At 39.9% G+C, this 13,645-nt stretch overlaps 1 protein-coding gene across 4 annotated transcripts in view; it reads left to right on the top strand.

Moving 5' to 3' along the window:
- cyldb (cylindromatosis (turban tumor syndrome), b) overlaps positions 1 to 13,645 on the top strand; it is a 32,369-nt gene that overhangs the window by 11,324 nt on the left and 7,400 nt on the right. For all 4 annotated transcript variants that reach the window (XM_060836493.1, XM_060836492.1, XM_060836491.1 and 1 more), the window contains 6 exons: positions 3,268 to 3,569; positions 5,765 to 5,930; positions 6,896 to 7,037; positions 9,677 to 9,784; positions 10,909 to 10,988; positions 12,443 to 12,509. In XM_060836493.1, the coding sequence (XP_060692476.1) occupies positions 3,268 to 3,569; positions 5,765 to 5,930; positions 6,896 to 7,037; positions 9,677 to 9,784; positions 10,909 to 10,988; positions 12,443 to 12,509 (865 nt within the window). The remainder of the gene's footprint in view (positions 1 to 3,267; positions 3,570 to 5,764; positions 5,931 to 6,895; positions 7,038 to 9,676; positions 9,785 to 10,908; positions 10,989 to 12,442; positions 12,510 to 13,645) is intronic.

Below are 13,645 nucleotides of genomic sequence, written 5' to 3'. Positions count from 1 at the left end.
CTCCATAATTTTATAAACCTCTTAAGGTCTCCCCTCACCACCTATACTCTAGTGAAAAATCTGTTTCTATCCGACCTTTCATTATAACTGAAACTGTGGGCAATTTGCTTGTGGAATGAACTGCCAGAGGAAGTGATAGATACAGGTATAGTTACAACATTTAAAAGACAGGTACATGAATAGGAAAGTTTTAGACCGATATGAGCCAAACGCAGGCAGGTGGGACAGTTTAATTTGGGAAACTTGGTCAGCATGGACGAGTTGGACTGAAGGGTCTGTTTCTATATGACTCTGACTCTTGAAAATTGCAATTCAGAATTTTTTTTATTTGACAGTAGTAACATACATGGGAGAAGTAGACAGTTGTTAGCTTAGAGATGTTGGAACCTAAATGCAATATAAAATTAGTTCTGTTAAAAGAACTAAAGTAAACCACTGCCAAATGTACATGTAACAGTGACCACCTGTTTCTATCTGAACTTTGGAAACCTACCATTCAGGTTATTGCTAAGTAACCGTTGATCTGGGTGAAAAAAATCCAATTTCCTTCTCTGTTCCAAGAAAGTGTGATAATGCTTAATAACAAAGAGGCAATCTTCTAAATTTTACAAGGATGACTCAAAGATCAGTTTGAAAACTTATCCCTGGTTACATTTTTGTGAAACATTTATGAAATCTTTGTTAGTTTCTTCTCCTCTTGAAGGACAACTTGACTTGCATGCCTGCTGATACTTGTTATAATTGGCATTTAATTTTTAATTTAGAAAGAATACCTGTTTAAATATAGGATGCATTTTATTTCCAGCATTGAAATAAAGCAAAATTTAGTGATTTTTGTACACTTGTCATTTGTTATAATTTTCCCTCAAGCTAAATGGAGAATTAAGTGCAAACAAAATCAGAAATTGCAGTTTAACAGGTCTGGCAGCAACTGTGGGAAGAAAACAGTGTTAGTGTTTTGAGACTGGTAACTCTTCATTAGTTCTAATGTTGCACACTGATGCTGCCAGACTTGCTGAATTTGACCAACAATTTCTGTTTTTGTATCTGATCTCTAGCATCCACAGTTTTTCTTTGTTGGGAAATTAAGTAGGTGGAGGGGAAAGCTTTTGTAATTGCTGATTCAATAATTTATTTAAAGAGAAGTTCTTGTAATGCAGTTAGGAGAAAAACTTTCAATTTTCTAAATTCCTTGTCAGGCCAGACTTGAGAGACTTGTGCAAGTAATTGAGGCTGTTACGTCAGTGCAGTATTGACGGAGTGTTGCTCTGTGGCACATACTATCTTTTGAATAAGATGTTAAATTGAGGTCTTGCTTGCCCCTGTAATTAGATATAAAAAGTCCTACAATACTATTCAAAGATGAGAGTTTCTTTCAACAAATCAGCAAACAACTATCAGTTAATCAATCATTAAAACAGGTTCTCTACTCGTATCCTTGTTATTTGTGAGATCTTTCTGTGCAAACTTGTCTGTAAAATGTAATAGTTGAGAGTGTGGTGCTGGAAAAGCACAGCAGGTCAGGCAGTATCCGAGGAGCAGGATAATTGACATTTTGGGCAAAAGCCCTTAATCAGGAATGAGGCTGTGAGCTGAGGGGGTGGAGAGATGAATGGGAGATGGGTAGGGCTGGGGCGGAAAAGTAGCTGAGTGTGCAATAGGTGGATGGAGATGGGGGGGAAATGGTGATAGGTCGGAGAGGAGGGTGGAGCAGATAGGACAAGTCATGAGGGCGGTGCCGAGTTGGAAGTTTGGAATTGGGATAAGATTGGGAGTCAGGGGAAACTGGTGAAATCCACATGGATGTTGTCTGGTTGGAGGGTTCTGAAGTGGAAGATGAGGCATTCCTCCTCCAGGCATCGGGTGGTTAGGGCCTGGTGTTGGAGGAGGTCCAGGACCTGCACATCCTTGGCGGAGTGGGATGGGGAGTTGAAGTGTTCAGCCACATGGTCCTGGAGATGGTGCGGGTATCCTGGAGATGTTCTCTAAAGCACTGTGCAAGGATGCGTCCTGTCTCCCCAGTGTGGAGGAGACTGCATTGGGAGCAGCGAATACAGTAAATTGTGGAAGTGCAGGATATGGAAGGCTCATTTTGGGTATTGGTCAGAGGTGAGTAGTGGGGGGGCGGGTGCAGGTTTTGCAATTCCTGTAGCAGCTGGAAAGGTGCTGGGAGGGAAGAGTGGGTTTTTTGGGGGGGGCATGGACCTGACTCTCCCTCCCACTCTGCTAAGGACATGTAAGCCCTGGGCCACCTCCATCGTCACTATCTAACCACCTGATGCTTGGAAGAAGAACGCTTCATCTTTTGCCTCAGGACCTTCTAACCACATGGCATCAATGTGGGTTTCACCAGTTTCCCTTGTCCCCCACCTTATCCCAGTTCCAAACTTCCAAATCGGCACCGCCCTCATGACCTGTCCTACCTATCCATTTTCCTTCCCACCTATCCGCTCCACCTTCCTCTCTGACCTATCACCATTACCCCCACCTCCATCCACCTATCGCACTCTCAGCTACCATCCCCCTCCCATTTATCTCTCCACCCCTCGGCTCACAGCCTCATTCCTGATGAAGGACTTTTTCCCAAAATGTCGATTATCCTGCTCCTCGGATGCTGCCTGACCTGTACTTTTCCACCATCACGCTCTCGAATCTGATCTCCAGCATCTGCAGTCCTCATTTTCTCCCTGTACAATGTAATAGTTAATATATATCAAACAGTTTCTAATTTGGCTATAAAGCATAAGATTGTGAAAGGTGCTGTATAAATCTTGAGTTCTTTATTATTTATCAGAATGGAATAATAGATATGTGACAGAATTATGGACTAATGCTGTGAGTATGTGCCCACAACTATGTAGGTGAACCATATCCTACTGATTCTAACGGCTTGCATCATTGTGGGCTGCATTTACCCCAGTCCAATTGACAGATATCTGGCTCCAATTTTTTTTTAAACTGACAATATTTGCATCTAAGTTGATTTTCAGTTGCTAACATGAGTTTGGTCCATGGCAACTTTCCTTTAATGCACATGATGTTTTTGTGTAAATTCCTCAGGTAAGGAGTCTAAAATGGGAAGAGACTATCTTCCCGTGCCTGACTCTTACCTTCAAGAAGTATGGGTAGAGAAATGTATTCTCCAAACTCACGATAGTTAAAGTCAGAATACTGTTGATATGAGGATGTATTTTATATAATCTCAGTGATCATCTTCTGTCACAGAAATCAATTGTTAGTGATTTGACACTCCTGTTACTTTCTTAGATACGGAAATCTGGAACAAGTCGCCAGTTGGAAGTCAGTCTCCTAGTTTGTCGCCTAGGAAAATGGGCAGAGAAAAATCGGATGAAATTTCCACATCGGCTCATTCAAAGATTTCTAAACACAAAACTTTCAATTCTACCCTATCTATTCCTGGTCAAAAGCTTGTGGAGAGTGACAGTATTGCTCTCGAGGTTGAGTCGATGGTGGAAGTGAAATTGCCTAATAATGCTGTAGTCTATGGAGTTATCAAATGGATCGGTATACCAGAAGGTCACGACAGTCTCTGGGCAGGAATTGAGTTGGTGAGTTTAGAGAATGCTGAATCATTGCACATGTACCTTTTTCAATTTGAATGTTTAAAAAAATTGTATATTGGGGTGTCAAAAGCTTAGTGACTAGTGATGTTCTCAAAAAGTGGTTCCCATTTCTTGGTAATCCACAAACTAGCCAACTCAGAAAAAAACAAAAACAGAAATTGCTGGAGGACAGTTCTGAAAAAGGGTCACTGGGCTGCAAACATTAACTCTGCTTTCTCTCCACAGACGCTGAGTTTCAGCAATTTCTGTTTTTGTTTCAGATTACCAGCATCCACCGTTCTTCATTTTATTTCAGAGAAAAACAAATTTGGAAAACTTTTCACTCTATCATTTTTATGTAGATTTTAGTTATTGTGCTGTACATTAAACATCCTTTGGGAGGAGCGCCAAAATATACAAGAAATTTTGTAGAACCCAGTTTGTCCACAGATTTAAGTATCCAGTGAAATCTTTGCTCATGTGATGAGCTGTTGTGCTGATTTATTAGAATTAGTTAAGCAACTTGTATTTGAAAGTAGTGGTTATCTTGTTCTTTTTTGTTCATGTTTGATTACTATCAATTGAAAATCAGACTATTGCCACTGCAGCAGAATTAATTTAGGAGGATGTGGCAAGTCTAACCTCTCCTCAACACCTTTACAATGTGGTATGGCTCTTGTGGGATCGTAAGATGTCTGAGCAGAGGTCTACCATTAAGCCTATTCACTCTGCTCTTCCATTTAATGAGAGATCATGGTTGATCCGATCCTCTTACCTTTTCTCCATAATTCTTGACTCTTTCCTGATTAAAAATCTAGGAGAAAGTGAGGACTACAGATACTGGAGGGTCGGAGTCAAAATGTGGCACTGGAAAAGCCTCCAAGGAGCAGGAGAGTTGACGTATCAGGTGGGCTTATGCCTGAAACTTCAACTCTGCTGCTCCTCAGATGCTGCCTGACCTGCTGTGCTTTTTTAGTGCCACATTTTTCGACTCTGATTAAGAATTTATCTATCTCAGCCTTGAATATACTTAATGACCTAGACTTGACTGACGTATGTAATAAAGAATTCCACATATTTACTACCTGAGAGAAGAAATTCCTCTGCATAGCTGTCGTAACTGGGTGACACATTTATTTGAGATTATGGTCTCTGGTCCCGGACCCTCCAACAAGAAGAAGCAACCTTTCCACATCTTGTCAAGCTGCATACGAATCTGCTGCACAATATTCCTGAAGAAGGGCTTATGCCCAAAACGTCGAATTTCCTGTTCCTTGGATGCTGCCTGATCTGCTGCGCTTTTCCAGCAACACATTTTCACCTCCTGCATAAGAATCTTGTATGTTTCAATAACGTCTCTTCTCATTCTTCTAAATTCCAGCGAGAACAAGCCCAACCTGTTCAACCTACCCTCATGAGAAAACCCCCATGCCCAGCCATCCTAATCCAAAATAATGCACAGTACTATTTTGTTGTTCAAAACCGGAAGAACTGTGAATGATGTAAATCAGAAACAAAAACAGAAATTGCTGGAAAAGCTCAGCAAGTCTTGCAGCATCAGTGGAGAGAATTCGGAGTTATGATTTCGGGTTGAGTGACCAAAACGTTAACTCTGATTTCACTCCACTGATGCTGCCAGACCTGGTGAGCTTTTCGAGCAATTACAGTTTATTGTCATTAACTCTAGGAATTAACATGTAAATACAGAGCTGTTGAGACCATCGTTGTAGTCCAAATTAGAGTGTAATCTTTCTGGTCAAAATGTTATCTCCCTGGTGAGATAAAATTGCTTTAAATACTAAATTTATCCTGTCCTTCCTAAGTATCCTACATTCTGGTTTAAACGATTAGACTTCTGGCAAGTTCTTAATTAATTATGCATTTAGGACATTTAGGTGTCACCTGATATTGAATTGGATGTTTGATTTCCTGACCGTTGTGCTGTGGGGAGATTTTGAGCAGAAGAAATGTTTATTTCCAGAGTTTCATCTGCGTGGGCCATCCTGATGTACCTTCCAGCAACTGGAATAACCTGTTCCTTGGTTTTTCCTGGTCGTTGCAGGATAGATTTATGATATTTGTTAAATGGGGATGTAAAATTAAATGGGACATGACACCCCAGGGAGAGAAGGGTCAAGACTAGAAAGAAAGCACAATTTCATAACACTGTCAGGTAATGTTTTGTGTCTCTTATTATATAGGACTATGAACTAAAAGATGCGAGTGATGGAACTTTTGAAAAAAATCGTTATTTTTGTTGTGAACAGAACAAAGCAACTTTTATACCATTAAGGAACTGTAAACCTGACGCACGCTTTTCATCAAACTTGCTGAGGGAGATAGTCAGCAGTCCAGTTCCTACACCAGGTAAAACTATCCTTTCCACCGTAATGCTTTTGGGTATTTAAGTAAAGAATTATAACCTCGTGGAAGTGGGGCTGTCAAAACTGCAGGGCCTGTGGAGTAAATTGGAATGCAGTAGTACTTTTTCTGGGAGAAGAATAATACATCTATTACTGAAGCAGTTCAACAAATATATTATCAGAAACATGTTGGAGGAAATGCAGCCATAGCAGAGAAACTTGTGTAAAGTGCTCGAGTGCCTGGAAGTTTCCATTCCGCGTTTGAACCAGGTATGATAACAGAAAATATTGGAAATGTTGAGCCGGTTAGGCAATGTTTGTGGAATAAACAGATTGATGTTACTGGTATATGGCCGAAGCTTAATAAGATTGTGACCCAGGATTCATACACTGTTATTTCTGCCCTTGAATGAATTTACGCACAGTTGATCTTTGTAGAGAAGATAATTAATAGCTTTCATACTCATCAAATGATAGAAGTGGTTTAGAAATATTTATAAAGCAGGAAATAACCTGTGATTTGTGGACTGATTAGTTAACTGCCAAAGATGAGTGTTAAGTTGGCAGATTGCTTTCCTTAGGAAGCTTGGAGTCGTTTCTTGGACTCTTGTTCATTAATAGTTTGTGGCCTTTTGCTTGATGTGGATTGTCTGATGAAGTAGAGGTGTCCTGATGATGTGCTGTGGGTGACCTGGTTTTTTTAATAACTGGGTTGAGTACAGAGCAAAGAATGAGGATTGTTCCGATGAATTCATAGCTCAGTCATTCACTCGAGTCATTGGAACTTCAGGATTAGATTTTGTAGGTTTTTGTGTTGTAGACTAAATAAATTAGTGACTGCAATTTTAATTTTTTTTCGGCTGGGGTTTCTGGCTATGGAGGTGGGTCCAGGATTGCTGAGATCATTAGGATACAATGCAGATTTTTGTCACTATTGAAAGGATTAATTTAGTCTGTTTCAATTCCAAGTGAAGACAATTCAAGATAACCTGACCATACAAGGGGACGTTCCTCCAGTGCGAGAAAATGAAGTCCTGCAGTTGATGAAAGGAAGAATGAAAGGGATTCAGGGGCACCACAATTCTTGCTATCTGGACTCCACAATTTTTAGGTTTGGTTGATTTTTTTTTTCTAGTTTTCAATCAATTGGAGGATTTTGCTGTTCTTGGGAAGGGGTTGCTAGCATGCTGAATGCATCCAGCAAATGTTGATAAGGAATATAAACTCTAGTTTCTGATTTGTACCAGGTATAGTGGACCACCAGACCCTCTAAGTGTGACAACATACCCTCTTTCACACGCATTCTAACCTGGAACTATGTATGGAGTCTCGCATCATGGAAGTAGACACTTTGGTCCAAATAGTCCATGCTGACCATGTTCCCAAACCAAACTAGTGCCGTTTGCCTACATTTGGCCCATATCCCTCCAAACTTTTCCTAATAATGTACTTATCCAAATGTCTTTTATATGTTGCAATTGTACCTGCATCCACCACTTCCTCTGGCAGTTCATTCCAAATATGAACCACTCTGTGTAAAAAAAAAAGTTGCCTGCCTTTTTAGATCTTTCATCTTAAAAATATAATCCCTGGTTTTGAAATCTCCCACCGTAAGGAAAAGAACCTTGCTATTCATCTTAACTATGCCCTTCATGATTTTATAAACTTCTACAAGGTCACCCCTCGACCTTCTCCGCTCCAATGAAAAATATCACAATCTGTCTTTAAAACTCAAACCCTCCATTCCCACAACATTCTGTTAATTTTTTCTGAACCCTCTCCAATTTAATAATATCCTTCCTATAGCAGGGTAACTAGAACCGTACATAGTACTCTACTAACGTCCTGAACAATCTCTAATGACATCCTGACGTATATACTCAAAAGGTCTGAGTGAGTGATCCTAGAGTTACCAATACTCCCATCACATGACTGATTAGACTCTGTCCATTCTGGTTGCCTGCCATTGACATACGGTAGAAGGATTTACAAGTTGGTACTCGCCCTGTTTGGTTGTGTTTTGAGTGCACTATCCTTGACCATTAAGTCCTGTGTGGGACTTGAACTTGGGGTATTTTTGCTCTGAGGCAGGGATGTTACCCACTGGGCCACAAGACCTCCCATTGAATAATATGTGGGCCCTTAATGGGTACTACTACAGAACTTCAGGCATGTCTGACCTATCACTCCCATTTCTGTCCTCTTCCCCATGTCCTTCCTCTGAACTATGGTAGGATTCCCCTGGTCCTTGTTTTCTATCCTGCCAGTTGACCTTGACTATTACTGCCATATCTAGGATGCACCACCAAACACTTCATCCTCTTGTCTTGTCAGCATTCTGTCAGACTGTTCTCTCCTTGACAACCTAATCCACTCCTCTGTCACTCCTAACCACTTCCTCACTCTCCTGTGGTGCCTAACTGTTGCAAAGTCACAGGTCACACAACACCAGGTTATGGTCCCACAGGTTTATTTGAAATTGTAAGCTTTTGGAGCGCTGCTCCTTCATCAGGTCCTCTACTGGCACCCCCACATCCAACCTAACTGTTGCAATCATGTTAAATGTAATACTTGCTCTTTTCTTTTTCTCTCTTTACTGTTTAGGACCCCAAACACAGCTTCAAGGGAAAGTTTATTTGCTGTGCACAGTGTGGTCTCTTCTAGATTGATGAGACTGACCGCAGAGGACAAAGTGAGGTCTGCAGATGCTGGAGATCAGAGCTGAAAATGTGTTGCTGGAAAAGTGCAGCAGGTCAGGCAGCATCCAAGGAACAGGAAATTCGATGTTTTGGGCATGATTCCTGAAGAAGGGCTTATGCCCGAAACGTCGAATTTCCTGTTCCTTGGATGCTGCCTGACCTCCTGCGCTTTTCCAGCAACACATTTTCAACTCGAGACTGACCGCAGACTGGGTGACCACTTTGTCTGCCTCTCTGTCCATAAGTTGCCTGTCATTTGGAACACCGTCAGGCTCCTTAGCGTTTCTGTCCCAGCCCTGCTGCAGTGTTCTGGTGGAACCCAAACATCAGTTACTTTTCTACCTAGGCAGTTTACAGCCATCAGGATTCAACACTGGGTTCCCTTTGCATCAACTTCTCTCCCTTACCAGTGGCATTCCCTTTTTGTTTTGGTCTGGACACTTCACCATCTGATCCACTTGCTACCCCTCCCCCTTAGTCATCGACGTAAATATCATCATTTTCCAGCCATGTTGAGTTCTGAAGACTCATAAGACTCAAAACAGTAAGTCTGCTTCTCCCTCTGTAGATGCTGACGTACCTGCTGAATTTCTCCAGCTCTTTCTGTCTTCATTTTAAGTCTCAAGCATTCGCAGTGTTATGCTTTAATTTACTATCTCAAGAGTTGTGGGTGGACAATTTTAGTGCTTCTACAGTTTGTGTTCCCAAGCTAAGCCATATTCAAGGAGAGACGTGGTGTAAAAATTGAAGTAATTCCCAAGCCTTTGTGTGCCTTCTATTAACTATTTCAGATTTCATACCTGGGAGTATGAAATGCCCTTGGGGTGGCAATGGACAGAAAAATAGATTGCACCAATTAGTGCAAAATCAGTGAAGCTGCTTTTCTTTCTGTTTACTGAGACTATACCTGGTTTAGTGCTGCCTAGTGTCAGTAGTAAACGCATTCCTTACTCTGAGAACAATTGTGATGGTGTATAATAACATCTATTGAATCAGATCTGATTGTTTCCTGTTCCAAAGAATTTCATTATTTAAAATAATGCTTTTCCAGCTTGTTCGCATTCACTTCAGTGGTGGATAGCATACTTCACATGCCTGGAGGACACAGTGAGAAAATTCAACATGTACTGAGGGAGGACATAGTCAACCCACTACGCAAGTGAGTGAGGATAGTGTTTGCAAATCTGTACCTGACAATTTAAAGCTTTCTACAGTTTTTATATTTTTATTACTTTTAATGTTCTGTTAGGAATCACCACTGATTACATGTTGTGCTACCTCTGATGGTGAGCAGCTGATCCACGAGAGCAGCAGAGTCCCCAAGTGAATTCTCAGTTCATTGACCTCAGTGTAGTATTAGAGGCAGTACATTAGGCCTCAACATCCCTATATCCCAATAAGGATTTCCTTCCATTTAATCATGGTTACTTATACTGAGCATGCATTTGTTCAGAGATCTGAAAACAGCATTGTTACAATTTCACAACACCATCATTGATATCCTTTTGGGTTAAGAATCACCAATCTATTCCGATAAGTAGACATAGCATTTCTTAACATCCAGAGAACGTTTATCTGGCACAGTATCTGGTTAAATAACAATATGGAGTAGAGATTGTAACAATAGATCAACTGTTGTTTATACTGGGTTCTGTGATTCCTCACATACTTATTTATACCCTCTCCCATCTTTCTCATGAGCAGACTAAACAGCAGTCTGATGAAGTAGGGCTCATTGAAAGCCAATCATTTGGTTTATTTTTAGCATGGAACATGAGTGACTTAATGAGCCTTCCATCAATTCTGCTGCTCATCAGACAAAGAATTTCTCAACCAGCTGTTGTATAGTGTCTGCAGGCTTTTAACATCAGGACATTATGGTGAAATTCTGGGGATTAACTGATCAGAAACAGAATGTGCCTGCAAACTAACACTATAAATTAAACCAAAATCCCTTCAAGAACATAGTTTAACTTATTTAAACTGACAAGAAAATATCCCAGTATAATACCATTTCTAGCTGATATACAGACCGTCTAATATTCTCTACACTTAAGTTTGAAGAGTGACCACTTCAATGAGTTGCTAGAAATCTCTCTGAACGTACAGAATTTTAACCAAACATGAGATGCTGCCTTGGTGACAAAAAGGGAGCAGGGAAATTATTAGTGTAGAAATGTTCTGAAATATTGCACTTTGTAATTTTCTCTGTAACCTAGGATCCAGATTTTTAATTAAGTGTTCAAGACGCCAAGGATTAACCAACAAATCCTTTGATCCTAGGACTGGAGTTGTGAATGCAGATAAAGTGACAAAATTAAGGAAACTATTAGGATGTGACACGTTTACTTCAGCAGAAAAGGGTAATTGCTTTTTTTCTTTCATAAGTAATGTTCTGTTGAAGTTGAATTAGCCCAAAATGTATGAATTTGTTGCGTTTATCCTTTCTTCCCTTTTCATTTGCATGCCCTCTCTCTCTTAAACTTATCCAGACCTAGCAACCTTATATCATTTTATATTGATTTGAGATTTTAATGGTTTGATGATTAGTTTTACAAAATAAGCTAATTTCCATACTCCATCTTCTATTTATAATAATGTTTCTCCACATCAGATATCTTTTATATCTTCAGCGCATCAAATAAGCTCTTTCATAGTGTTGGAATTTTCCAGCCATGTCTCATCAAACCTTCATGCAGCAAATTTGTGGTGTAGAATTTAAGTATTGCTGAAAAAAAGACTGGGTTTTGAAGGTTTTAATCTTGCGCTCATCAGGACAGAATGATTAGAACAGATGTTTCTGTGATTCTACCCAGGTAAGTATGAAACAAAGTGTATCTCTTTTCAGCAATGCAAAAACTTTCTGTACTTTTTTTCAGTTCACTCATGGGTGTTGCTGGCTAGACTAGCATTTATTGCCCATGCCTAGTTGTCCTTGAGAAGGCAGTAGTGAGCAGCCTTCTTGAACTGCTGTAGTTCATGTGCTATAGTCAACCTGCAATGCCGTTAGGGAGGAAATTCCAGCATTTTGACCCAGTGACACTGAAGGTATGGTGATGCACTTCGAAATATGGATAGTAAGTTGCTTGAAAGGGAACTTGTAAATGGTGGTATTTCCATGTAAATGCTGCTGTTGTGCTTAGAGATGGAACTGGTCATGGATTTGGAAAGTGCTATCGAAGGACTTTTGGTGAATTTCTACAATGCGTCTTGTAAAAAGTACACACTGCTGCTGCTGAACATCTCCATTAGACCCTACCACTATGTCTTCAAAACTTAATGTAAATTTTATATGATTAGATGAGCTGCTCAAGATTAGCTAGTCTGTTACTGAGGGACATTATTAAAGACAAAGAAAATGCAGATGCTGGAATCCAAGGTAGACGAGCAGGAGGCTGGAAGAACACAGCAAGCCAGGCAGCATCAGAAGGTGGAGAAGTCAACCCTTCTTCAGGACTGAATGTAGGTGTAAGGAGAGGTGCGGTAAAGAGTATGGACATTTTGGCATTAATTTCAACTTTTTTTTTGATAGCTTTGCAAAGGACTGCGTAAAGCATGAAATCTAATGCTGGAATGCTTTTAACTAATCTTGCCTGGAATTTAATTAGCAATTAGAATTTCATTTAAAAGGGACACACCTCCAGTGTAGTAGTGCATTGTAGTTTGCAAGCTAAGACTTCGTGGTCTTACAATTCAGAGTTTCAGCCAAGAGTGTTCTGCATTAAGTATCTGTTCAAATATTATAATTATGTGAAACTAAGCCGACTAACACTGCTTACATAAGTACAAACAAATTGTGCAACTTTTCAAATTTTAGATCCAGAAGAATTCATCAATGTCCTACTGCATGAAGTGCTGGCAGTTGATCCATTGTTAAAGATCAGGTAGCTTGAAAAATCTTTTTCTGCTTTGTTCCTATCAATATTGAATGTTGCCAGGATCAGTTTCATAAATTACAAATGCTTATTGACACCACATCATTGTGGTCAGTTCACTCGAGTCTAGATAGGACATATTGAAGCATGATATTCATCAATTGGAATTTTTAAAATCACCATTTTCAGACACATTATGACACATCCCTGTGGCAGGTGAGAGTTAAACTGGACATTCTGGAACAGAGCTAGAGATACTACTACTGCACCACAAAAGTCATTCCCTATTTCTACCACAGCCAATAACATAGAGATCAACCTCAGTTCTGGAGTACCTAATGTTCATTAGTCGATAAATTTTCTTTTTTCCTCCCTAGCTGAGCAAGTTGGGCTAATTGTAAATCTTAAATTATCCCACTGATCTGAGTTCAGGTTACATAGAATAGGTTTTGAACCATATTTGGGAAGTACTGGTCAATGTAGCTATGTGCTACACTCAATGTCACATTAAAGGATGTCAGCCAATAACTTTAAAATGAAGGGAAATTTGGAATGTTAGTCATCAAACTATTATAACTTGGGAGTTCAATTTTGTCCGTTCCTTTACATAAAAGACATCTATTTGAAAGTGGATGTTTCAGTCTTTTCATAAAATTCATGAGTTGCTGCAATTAAGTCATTTCCTCTATTATCACTTGGTGTCAAGCTGAGAGATACTGGCTTAAATGCAAGTCTGAATTCAGTACACAGATTTTCTGTTTTATCATGGTGTCTATTATCTCTCAAAAATACTTGTGTTTTACTTTCGCTTGTATTTAGCACTGCAGTAAAAGTAATCCCACATATTGACAGTTTGCCATTCGCTATCATTTATTCAGGGGATTAGTGTGATCACTGGTGACAAGAGGCTAATGACAATAGCTCCAAAATAAGAAATGGCTGCCCAACCATGACAAGTGGGAAATTAGAGAAGCTGGTTTGGGAGTAGTGATGGGTCGGCATTATGTCGTTATTTCACTGAAACCTACAGCAACCTCTAGAGTCCACGATTTTTACTGTAGCCACTCCTACTGTAGTAAGATATTGAAATCCAGAGGTTGTCAGTAATTCTACACCACTTCAGATGAACAGCTAAAGTTCCCTCC

This window comes from Hemiscyllium ocellatum, chromosome 15 (assembly GCF_020745735.1).
Source record: "Hemiscyllium ocellatum isolate sHemOce1 chromosome 15, sHemOce1.pat.X.cur, whole genome shotgun sequence".
Lineage (NCBI taxonomy): Eukaryota > Metazoa > Chordata > Chondrichthyes > Orectolobiformes > Hemiscylliidae > Hemiscyllium > Hemiscyllium ocellatum.
This window is presented reverse-complemented; position numbering and strand designations above follow the sequence as displayed.